The sequence below is a fragment of the Sinocyclocheilus anshuiensis genome, unplaced genomic scaffold, assembly GCF_001515605.1.
Source record: "Sinocyclocheilus anshuiensis isolate Anshui unplaced genomic scaffold, SAMN03320099.WGS_v1.1 scaffold38, whole genome shotgun sequence".
Lineage (NCBI taxonomy): Eukaryota > Metazoa > Chordata > Actinopteri > Cypriniformes > Cyprinidae > Sinocyclocheilus > Sinocyclocheilus anshuiensis.
The window spans coordinates 1,085,492-1,095,925 of NW_015544213.1; the positions used below are offsets into that span (position 1 = coordinate 1,085,492).

The window sequence follows — 10,434 nt, forward strand, 5'->3', positions numbered from 1 at the left end:
TATTAGAATAAATAAATGACTAAATAAATATATATTATATATACTGTAATAAACTTAAATGAACTTGAAAAATGAACTTTTAAAAATGTATATATATGTATGTATATATTATGTAATTGTATTTAATTTTATATACAATATACAAGCTATATATTTTTCTAATAATTTTTTTCACCACATTTTGTCACTTTAGACACTATTTTTTATATGTAGACACTATTTTCTGTGTATTTTTTATATATAAAAGTAGTTTTGTTTGTGCTTTTTTTTTTGTTGCATTATTCGTCATGTTTTAAGACTTAGGCCCTAAGCAAAAAAAAAAAAAAAGACTTTGTACGGTAATGTTGAGATGTTTTTTGCTGCAGCCGTGTGCATCAAAGACACTCAGAAGGCCATAAGTGGTGGGAAAACCACAAGGCAGCTGGTGTATAAGGATCAGGTGGTGGAGCTCACCTATGAGGATGGAGACGCGTGTGCCGCCAACCCTTCCCTCAAACACAAGAGCATCTTCAGCTTCGTCTGCAAGTCTGAGGGAGGAGGTACAGATGAACCCGTGCTGGTGTACTCGGATGACACCACTTGTACTCACTTTTTCTCCTGGCACACTCCTCTGGTTTGCGAACAACAGGTAACAGGAAGTCTTTAAAGTTTTCGATTCTCTAAACCTCGCTTCGGTTGAACCTGCAACAAATTCAGTGTCTCTTCTCTGCAGGTGAAGTGCTCCGTTTGGAACGGTACCAACCAGATTGACCTCAGTCCTCTGATCCATCTCACCGGTTACTACACAGCTATCAACGAGGATGTAGACAGGGAAAAGTCTCCTGATTTCTACATCAACATCTGCCAGCCCCTCAACCCCATCCCAGGGGTCAACTGTCCTCCAGGGGCCGCTGTGTGCATGGATCCTGTTGATGGAGATCCAGTTGTGAGTAAATGCATCAGTACAATAGTGAACTCCGCTTTCCTTGATCTACAGACCTAAAAAGTACTACGAATGGTTTAACATTTGAAAAATTATAACAGCCATTAAATAGTATTGTAATTCTACTTTATTGAACTGTAAAATACTATTACTATTATTATTGTTATTTTCTTAAGTACTCATTTTTAACAGTAAAATATGAGTCATTTTTTATTTGTTTAATATTTATTTAGTACTACTAGTAGTAATAATTATAATAATCTATTATTATTGTAATTACTATTATTTTCTTAAATACATTTTTATTTTACAGTAATTTCTTATTTTAATATTTTATATAGTAATAATAAAAAATAATTAGTACTAGAAGTATTTATTTTTCGGAAATATTATAGTATAATATGGCTGTTTATGTCAGAATTATTTTATTGCTATTTTTACAGTGAAGTATTACAGTATAATATTTCTTTTGTAATTTTTTTTTAGTAGTAATTATAAAGATAATAATAATAATAATAATTAATATTTATATTCATAATTTTTATTGTTGTTTTTATTTTATAGTCATATTGATATATAATCACAGTTTTTCTTTTTGTTTGTTTGTTTTTTGGCCAAATCGTGCAATTGTGTACTTTTTTTTTAAATCACATTTTAAATCATAAGTTTTATCAGAAAAATCAAATTAGAATTTTTCCCCAAATTTTGCAGCCCAAGTATTAATTATGGAATTTAATAATATGTTATCGTTATTATAATAATAACCAATATTGGAGGCTGTCTTAGACTACATGCACACCTGGTCACACTAGAAATAAAGAAATTACATACTGTCGTTTTTGCGTTTGTGACATTATTCATGTTAGTTTGAGTTTATTTGTGCAAAATATTTTTACTAATCATACCATGGCACCGGGAGTTGATATTAAATGACATGTTTGAATCAGATTTTTCGGTTTTAAATTCAGTGTGGGCTTGTTTTTTTGTTTTTTTCTGTGCAGGACATCGGACGAATCACCTCCCCTCCTCGCTATAATATCAACACCAATGAGGTGGAGATCACCTTCAGCAGCACAACCGTCTGCCCTTCTGACCCCACCTCCAACTACTCCTCCAAGATCGTTTTCACCTGCCAGAAAGGGGCAGAGCTGGTAAGAGAGCAACCCAAAACAGTCATAAATGGTGTTGAGTGTATCCGAGTGATTGTTGGTTCAATAATTCTGTCAGTCATCTCTGTTGTACCTGAATGTGAGTGTTGGTTTTGCACAAACAGGGTTCTCCTCAGATGATCCGGGCTCAGGACTGTATGTATGTGTTTGAGTGGGCCACTCCTGTGGTTTGCCCGGAGACCATCACAGCGCACGGCTGCAGTCTGACCGTCTCCCAGCTGCGCTATACATTTGACCTCTCAGCTCTGTCAGGGACCGTTCAGGTAATGAAGAGAGAAAGACTTTTCCAAGACTGAACATTTGAAATTTGTGCCATCAAAAGGTTGGGGGGTCTGTTAGATTGTTTAATGTTTCTGAAAGAAGTCTCTTATGCCAAGGCTGCATTTCAAAGAAGTCACCAAGGCACCATTTGTTTGATCAAGCAAGAGTGCAGTAATATTGTTACAATTTAAAATATACCGTTTTGTATTTGAATTTATTTTGAAATGTAATTTATTCCCAGTGAGTGAAAGCTGAATTTTCAGCATCATTACTCCAGTCTTCAGTGTCACATGATCCTTCAGAAATCATTCTAATGTACCGATTTGCTTAAGAGACGTTTCCTGTTATCAGTGTTGAGACCAGTTCTGCTGCTTAATATTTTTATGGAAATCTGATATGTTTTATTTCAGAATTCTTTGATGACTACTTCAAAAGAACAGCATTTCTTTGATATAGAAATATTTTGTAACATTATAAATGCCTTTACTGTTGCTTCATGAAGTTAATGCATCCTTCCTGAATAAAAGTATTCATTTTAAAATAATTAATTAATTAATTTTTAAAAATCCAGACCTCCAAACCTTTCAACGGTAGTGTGTGTATATATGCCAGAAATCTCACTTTGTCAACTTATACACACATAGTAGCGAAGGGATGATTCTGGAGCTTAGTTTGTGTTTTTTTAGGTTCCTGGAAGCTCTGGCTCTTTTAATATCAATGTGTGTGGGACTGTGGCGGGCACAGCATGTAAAGACAGCGCGGTATGTCTGATCTCAACGGCCTCTGCGGCTTCATACGGGAACAGCAAAATCATGAACTTAGACTACAAGAGAGAAGAGCAGGCTGTGATCATGCAGTACAGTGGAGGAGACACCTGTCCTCAAGGTCAGACAAACAAACCACTCTGAATCACTCTATAAACCTATTGAGCTGCCTACCTAGACTACATTTTAAGGCAGCATGGGCACACTTTTGACAGATGGTCTTGTTCTAGAAGATAATAATTGTAAGATTTGGCAACATTGCATGCATGTGTTATAGGAAATGCAGCACTACCATGCATTGCAGTCAACCAAGGTCAAGATCTAAGATGGAATCTGTTGATAGACTCTCGTTACACTTTTCCCCTAAATGATTAAAATGTGTGTTTATTGTCTTTCAGTTACAGTTAAAAATGAAGTGTGCACTTTCCCCTTTAAGTTCCTGGACAAGTCTTATACTGAGTGCACAACTGAGGGCAGGACTGACGGCAGGACGTGGTGTGCCACTACAAGCGACTATAACAAAGATCACAAATGGGGCTTTTGCTCTGGCGGTATGAATCATTTACGACATAAAACTCATGAAATACATGTACTATTTTGGGATAGAGCAACTGGACAAGCTGTATTTATTTCATTTCATTTTTATTTAATTAATCTGTTTTTTAATGGTTACAGTTCCTTATTAAGGAAAGAAATATAAACAGATGTGTTAAGTTAATTAATGAATTAAATTTAAATAATTTAAGTAAAATGTAAATAACTATGTTTATAAAATGTATGATTTTTAACATTTTAATCATTTAAAAATAATGTAATTAAGTAAATACTAGTAATAACCTACTGAAATAATTACATTAGGTTTAAATAAACCTAATGTAATTATTTCAGTCGGTTTTTCAATTTGGCAGCACATAACGTGAACATTACTTAAATTGTTTGTGTTTTTTAAGATTTAAATAACAAATGTGTTTCTGTCTAATTGAAAGTTGATTTTATGAGTACATCTGAATACAAGAATTTGTGTATCTTCAGAATTTGGATCTTGTTGGTTGCTTTAATACAGAAAAAATTTGCTCTGGTGTAATGCTTCTTTAAAACAGGAACAAGTTCTTTTAAGGAAACTGAGTTTGTGTCATTGTCTTGTGACACTTATGATGGAGGTGGTGTGTATGACTGTTTTTTTTTCTGTCTGGTTCTGACATTAAGTGTTTTAAGGTTTGTCATTTATTGTATGCATAGCCCTCCTTTAATGTTATTTACCAACTAAGCCAAGACTACTTTTTTTCCAACAATGAATATGCTTATAAAAGTAGTAATTTATTTTCTAACCCTTATGTGATATTTACTGTTTACATAGTAGTATAATATTTAATTTGAGTTATTTTAATACTTCAACAAACTACATGGACATGAAATAATATATATATTGATTTTATAAATGTGTATGTATGTGTATATATATATGTATATATGTGTATATGTATATATGTGTGTATATATATATGTATATATATATGTATGTGTGTGTGTATGTATGTGTGTGTGGTTGTACATACACATATATGTAGTTTTTTTTTTTTTTTTTGTGTTTGGTTTAGTGTTACGTTTTGAAATTTTGTTGTATGCATTTGTCATTTTTATTTAATTTCTTTATTTTTAAAATGTGTATAAGTAGTATTTATAAAGTTTTAGCTTTTAGTTTTGGATCTGTTTTTAGTTGTTTTAATACTACAATTGATTGCTTCTGTTGTCCTCATTTGTAAGTCGCTTTGGATAAAAGCGTCTGCTAAATAAATAAAATAAATAGAAACTTGATTTTAAAGCTTTTTATTTACAAATTCTGTCTTGTTTAATTCACAGCACTAAGAGAGAAACGGCAGTCGTCTATTTTGTTCTCGTGTGACAGAGCGGCGGGTCGTGGAAGTCCTCAGCTGATGAGCGAAACTCAAGGATGTTCTGCTACCTTCCAGTGGCGAACGAATGTGGTGTGCCCACCCAAAAAGATGGAGTGCAAGCTTACAGGGCAACACCAGACCTACGACCTGCGCACGCTCTCATCTCTAACAGAACCATGGAAATTTAGCAACGGGGGCGATTCGTGAGTTTCACACCTATTGTTCTGTTCAATTTAATTTGCCCCTGTCACGGGATGTAAATATACAGTATATCATTGACACTAATGGCCAGTATCATTAGCAATTAGTATTAGAATTTTATTAGTAATTTTTTTAGGCTGATATTAGAAAAACATAATATCATGGCTTCTTTTCCCCTTTTCTTAAGTATTGATTACTCTTTTACAATTTTTATGTGAAAGAAAGCAGTTGTTACTATCATTTTTTTTTTTCTTTTTTCTTTTATAAAATAGTTTTTTGTTTTATTGTATTGTAATCTTTTTCAATCTTTGTAAATTTAGCAAAATGCATTTTTGCACCTAACATTAACACTTTCCGCCAAAATAAATAATCTATAATCTAATAAAATAATAAAAATTATCGAATAAAATTAATTAAATGAGTAAATAAAAAGACATATCCTAAAACATATCTTGTTCTTTCATTCATTTGAAATTTTTTTTTTTAATGTATTTATCTTTAATGGTCGATTATGATACAGTATCTGGAGAGCAGAGTTGTGATGGTGTGTCTAAAATAAAAATATATATTATAAAATCTAATTTCATAAGATTTGTAAGATGGACAAAATTCATTTTTACAATTTTTGTAGGCCAAAACAGAGCAATAATTATCAACTATTTGTATCAGCCATAATTTCTATATCTATATATTTGTTTTTGTTCAAAAACATACATTTTTGTACTAGTACTATTTGTACTCAAGTCTGTGGAATTTAGACACATTGCATTTAATCAGTAATGACACTGGTGTAATATTGCACCTGCATCTGTTCAGTGTTTATGAAATTCACAATTGTACTATTTGTTCTCACAGGTACTACTTCAATCTCTGCCAGGCCATTCATGGAGGCCAGCCAGGGTGTGCAGCAGACGCCGCCGTGTGTCGCAGACGTGCCAGCGGGAAGACCGAGACTCTGGGCCGTGTTCACACGCAGACCATGGAGTTAATCGGTAAGTATTTTAAACCTTCTCTGACGTGATTGCGGTTTTGTTGGTTTCTCATCAGTATGTGTCCTCACCAGATGGAAAGATCCTCGTCAATTATTCCATGGGTGACAAGGTGTGTGGAAACAATAAACCAGCAAGAACAATCTTGCAGCTGAAGTGTGGCAGCACAGTGGGCCATCCGAAATTATTCAAGTAAGTTAAGAATGACTTGGCATGAATAGGTTCTTAACTTGTGGTGTTTAGCGTCTGGTTTAGCATCTGTTAGAGGTGTCATTTTTAACCAGCTTTCAGAGAACCAAATAGAAAAAACATATGCACTACTGGTCGAAAGGTTAGAAATTAAGATTAAAAAAAAAATTTTTTTGATCTCTTTTGGTCACAAAGCTACATTTATAAATACAGTAAAAGCAGCGATATTGTGAAATATTATTACAATTTCAAATAACTGTTTTCTAGTTAATTATATTTAAAAATGTATTTTATTCCTGTGATGCAAAGCTGAATTTTCAGCATCATTCAGAAATCATTCTAATATGCTGATTTGCCGCTCAAGAAACATTTCTTACTATCAGTGTTGTTATCAAAACAGTTGTGCTGCTTAATATGTTTGTGGAAACCACTATCATTTATAATTTTGCAATTAAATGCATTAAATTGATCATAAATGACAGTAAAGATTTATAATGCCACAAAAGATTTAAAATATATTCTTTGGAACTTTCAATTCATCAAATATCATCATACTTATTTATTTTTTTTCCAGAGATGCTGGTCTGTATTTTTAATGTAATGTGAGTTAAATAAGATTCATATTTTTGTCTGTTTGTTTTAGGGAGGATAAAACAGCATGCGAGTACTGGGTGGAGTGGGAGACTCGATCTGCATGTGCTGTGAAGCAGGAGGAAGTGGAGATGATCAATGGAACCATCAAAGTACCCGAGACAGGAGCCATTTTCAACCTGGGAGCGCTTTATTACCAGTGAGTATCTCTGGCCATCAACTCTCATTCATTAACACAGAGCCTACAACTACACCACACCACACCACATCTAGTAATGTGAATGAGATAAACAGTGTTTTATCTGTCCTCAGTTTCCACAACGCCACAGGAGACATCCGTTCCAATGGAGATCGCTATATCTACCACATCCAGCTGTCAGGCATCACCGACAGCTCCATTTCCAATTGTTTGGGTGCCAATATCTGTCAGGTCAAGATTAATGACAGTTACCGCAGAAAAATTGGCTCCTCCAGCAAAGCAAAGTATTATATAAAAGGTGAGAGAAATTCTATTAGTGACCATGTTGGGAATTACAATGTGTGACAGATGAAAGGCAAAGAGGGGTTTGTTTATTTATTTATAACAATACGCAAATGAAAACTATTGTTTAAACATTTTTTTTAAAGATTTCCTTTGTTTGTTTATTTATTTATTTATATTTAATTAATTGATGTATTTATTTGTATTGTTAAATTCTGTTTATAACAACACACAAATGCCAGAAATATTTTTTTAAATAAATGTTCTGTTTAAAATGTGTTGTTTAAAAAGATTGTGTAATTTGTTTATTATTTTTTATTATTTACATTAAATAATTGACAAATTCTTTTTGTAACACAAAAATTGTTAAATGTTTTGTTTGTATATATATTTTGTGTAATTTCTCAAATTCTTTTTTATACTTATTCAATATTTGGAAATGTAATTTCCACCCTCCTATATATATATATATATATATATATAATATATTTATTTATTTATAAAAATAAAAAATTAGGGTACAGTTAGCATATGTTGACCATTTTTATTACTTTTTTTTTGTCAATTCAATTTAGTTTGTAGTATGAAGTCATATTATTAGTTTAGGTTTGTATTTCAGTGATGATGTAACACTTTTATGGCATGACCTGGTGTTGTATTTTGTCAGGTGGAAATCTTGATGTCTCGGTACCATCTGAATCTGTATGTGGACGAGACAAAACCAAAACTGTGTCCTCGACTATCCTGTTCCACTGCAGCCCTACGGCAGGAGAAGGTATCCCAGAATTCCTTCTGGAGACAGATGGCTGCCAGTATCTGTTTGTTTGGCACACCGCCACCGTTTGTGAATTTTTGTGAGTATAACCAAAGCCTAAACATACTTTTAGGCTTTAATTCAACAATTCTACAACATAGATTTGTTAGCCAAGTAAGTTTGAGTTGAGTACATTGTTTTTCTCATAGTTTGTCCAGCTCCATGGACCCGCACAGCACTGATGGAGGGGAGGAGCATGCTGGATTGTCTGGGCGGAGTCAGGCTTTAGGGGCGGTGCTTAGCCTGCTGTTGGTTGTGCTCACAATCTGTTTGCTTGTTCTTCTGCTGCACAAACGAGACAGGAGGTAAAATGCAACTTACATTTATACGTGTGAATTTAATTTTTAAACTAATACAAAAGTTTGTGGCCAGTGCTTTTTTTTTTTAAGAAATTAATACTTTGGATGCATTAAGTTGTTCAAGGGTGACAGTAAAGACATTTATAATATTAGAAAGGATTTCTATTTCAAATAAATGTTGTTCTTTTGAACTTACTATTCATCAAAGAATCCCGAAAACTATTATGGTTTGCAACAAAATATTAAGCACTATTTTCAACATTGATAATAATAATAATAATGATGATTCTTGAGCACCAAATCAGTATATTAGAATAATTTCTGAAGGATCGTGTGACACTGAAGACTGGAGTAATGCCTGCTGAAAGTTTAGCTTTGCATCAGAGGAATAAATTACATTTTAAATTAAAATAGAAAACAGTAAAAATAATTTATTATTTTAAATTATAATAATATTTTGCAATAATACCGATTTTACTGTATTTATTATCAAATAAATGCAGCCTTAAAATGTAATATATAGTTGTATCAAATTCAGAGAACTACTTCTGAGCTCCACGGATCTCATACACATATCACAATATCTGTCTTAATCTCTTTCTCCCTCTATACTTCTTTCTCTCTGTTTCTCTCATTCTGTCACTGTTCCTACAAAAGCAGATCCCTTATAATCCCCTCAACCTCAAACAACTCACAATCAGAGACAAGAGAAGAGAAATGAGAGGGAGATGAGTGCACATGTGTGCTTGTATGTTGAGGAGCAGATTAATTCTGCAGCCATGATGTGCTGTACAGAAACTAAAAAGGTGTCTCATGGACATTAGAAAATAGCAATGTGTTTCAATTATAACTCCTATGACTCATGCGTGTCCCTCCCCTTCACATTCCCTCTTCCATCTCTTATCCACTGATAATCTGTGGCCCCACCCTCAGATTAGGATTACAGAAATTATAGATTTCCGGAGATAAATATGAGCGAGAGAAAAAAAAGAGGGACTGAGTGGAACAAGAGAGAGATGGAGAAAGAGAAGACAGAAGTGTGTGTTTGTCTCCAATATAACACACACAGTCATTCAGGAAGATGTGTAATTAAGGTTAAAGCTAGTTAAAAACAGATTGCTGCCAACAGCAGCACACATGCTACCTACTAATGAGAATGACTGTTGGCTGTAATTAATATTTATTTTACAGTGTATTTTACCTCTTTAAACCATGTGAACATTGCAAAAAAAAATTAAAAATCCAGGATTACAGATCATGCATTTCTGCATCTTGTTCCATGGTTCATGACGCACCCGCTGACCTGTAAATGTCTGTGTGCGTGTGTGTGTTTAGGCTATCTAATAAGAGACAGGTGTACCGCAGAAGGGGGTGGTATGAGGACCTTGCTACGACAAACACTTTATATGGATAAAAGACACGCTGACAGAATCCTGTCCAATAGCATCTACTTCTATGTCAGCATATTATAAGTATCTCACACAGTTACCAAAGTTGGATCAGATACAAACACATCTGCATGCTCATTATAACAGCACTATATCAGCAAATGAATAATAGTTTTTATTGATCTCATTTGCATATTATAGATTCATCAAATGGCTGTTTCAAGGGCAGCATGCTCAGGTGTACAATTCCCAAGTATACACACATCTCTTTCACTTTCTCTTCAGCATTGACTGCTTTGATTATGCTTTGAATGTTCAAAGGTTATTATTAACGAAAACTAAAATTAAAACCATTAAAAAACATTTGTGTTACTTGAAATAAATAAACGTTAATTGCTAATAAATAAAAAATAAAATAAAATATAAAAATATTTATTTCAGCTATTTGCCAAAGGAACATTTCTCATTTTT

The 10,434-nt window shown here is 33.3% G+C and overlaps 1 protein-coding gene across 2 annotated transcripts in view; it reads left to right on the forward strand.

Moving 5' to 3' along the window:
* Positions 1–10,434, forward strand: part of LOC107697131 (cation-independent mannose-6-phosphate receptor) — a 41,962-nt gene that overhangs the window by 23,546 nt on the left and 7,982 nt on the right. For both annotated transcript variants that reach the window (XM_016497772.1, XM_016497773.1), the window contains exons 33-45: positions 366–628; positions 713–925; positions 1,924–2,073; positions 2,196–2,354; positions 3,039–3,237; positions 3,515–3,667; positions 4,977–5,214; positions 6,068–6,204; positions 6,276–6,393; positions 7,034–7,180; positions 7,294–7,478; positions 8,130–8,316; positions 8,426–8,581. In XM_016497772.1, the coding sequence (XP_016353258.1) occupies positions 366–628; positions 713–925; positions 1,924–2,073; positions 2,196–2,354; positions 3,039–3,237; positions 3,515–3,667; positions 4,977–5,214; positions 6,068–6,204; positions 6,276–6,393; positions 7,034–7,180; positions 7,294–7,478; positions 8,130–8,316; positions 8,426–8,581 (2,305 nt within the window). The remainder of the gene's footprint in view (positions 1–365; positions 629–712; positions 926–1,923; positions 2,074–2,195; positions 2,355–3,038; positions 3,238–3,514; positions 3,668–4,976; positions 5,215–6,067; positions 6,205–6,275; positions 6,394–7,033; positions 7,181–7,293; positions 7,479–8,129; positions 8,317–8,425; positions 8,582–10,434) is intronic.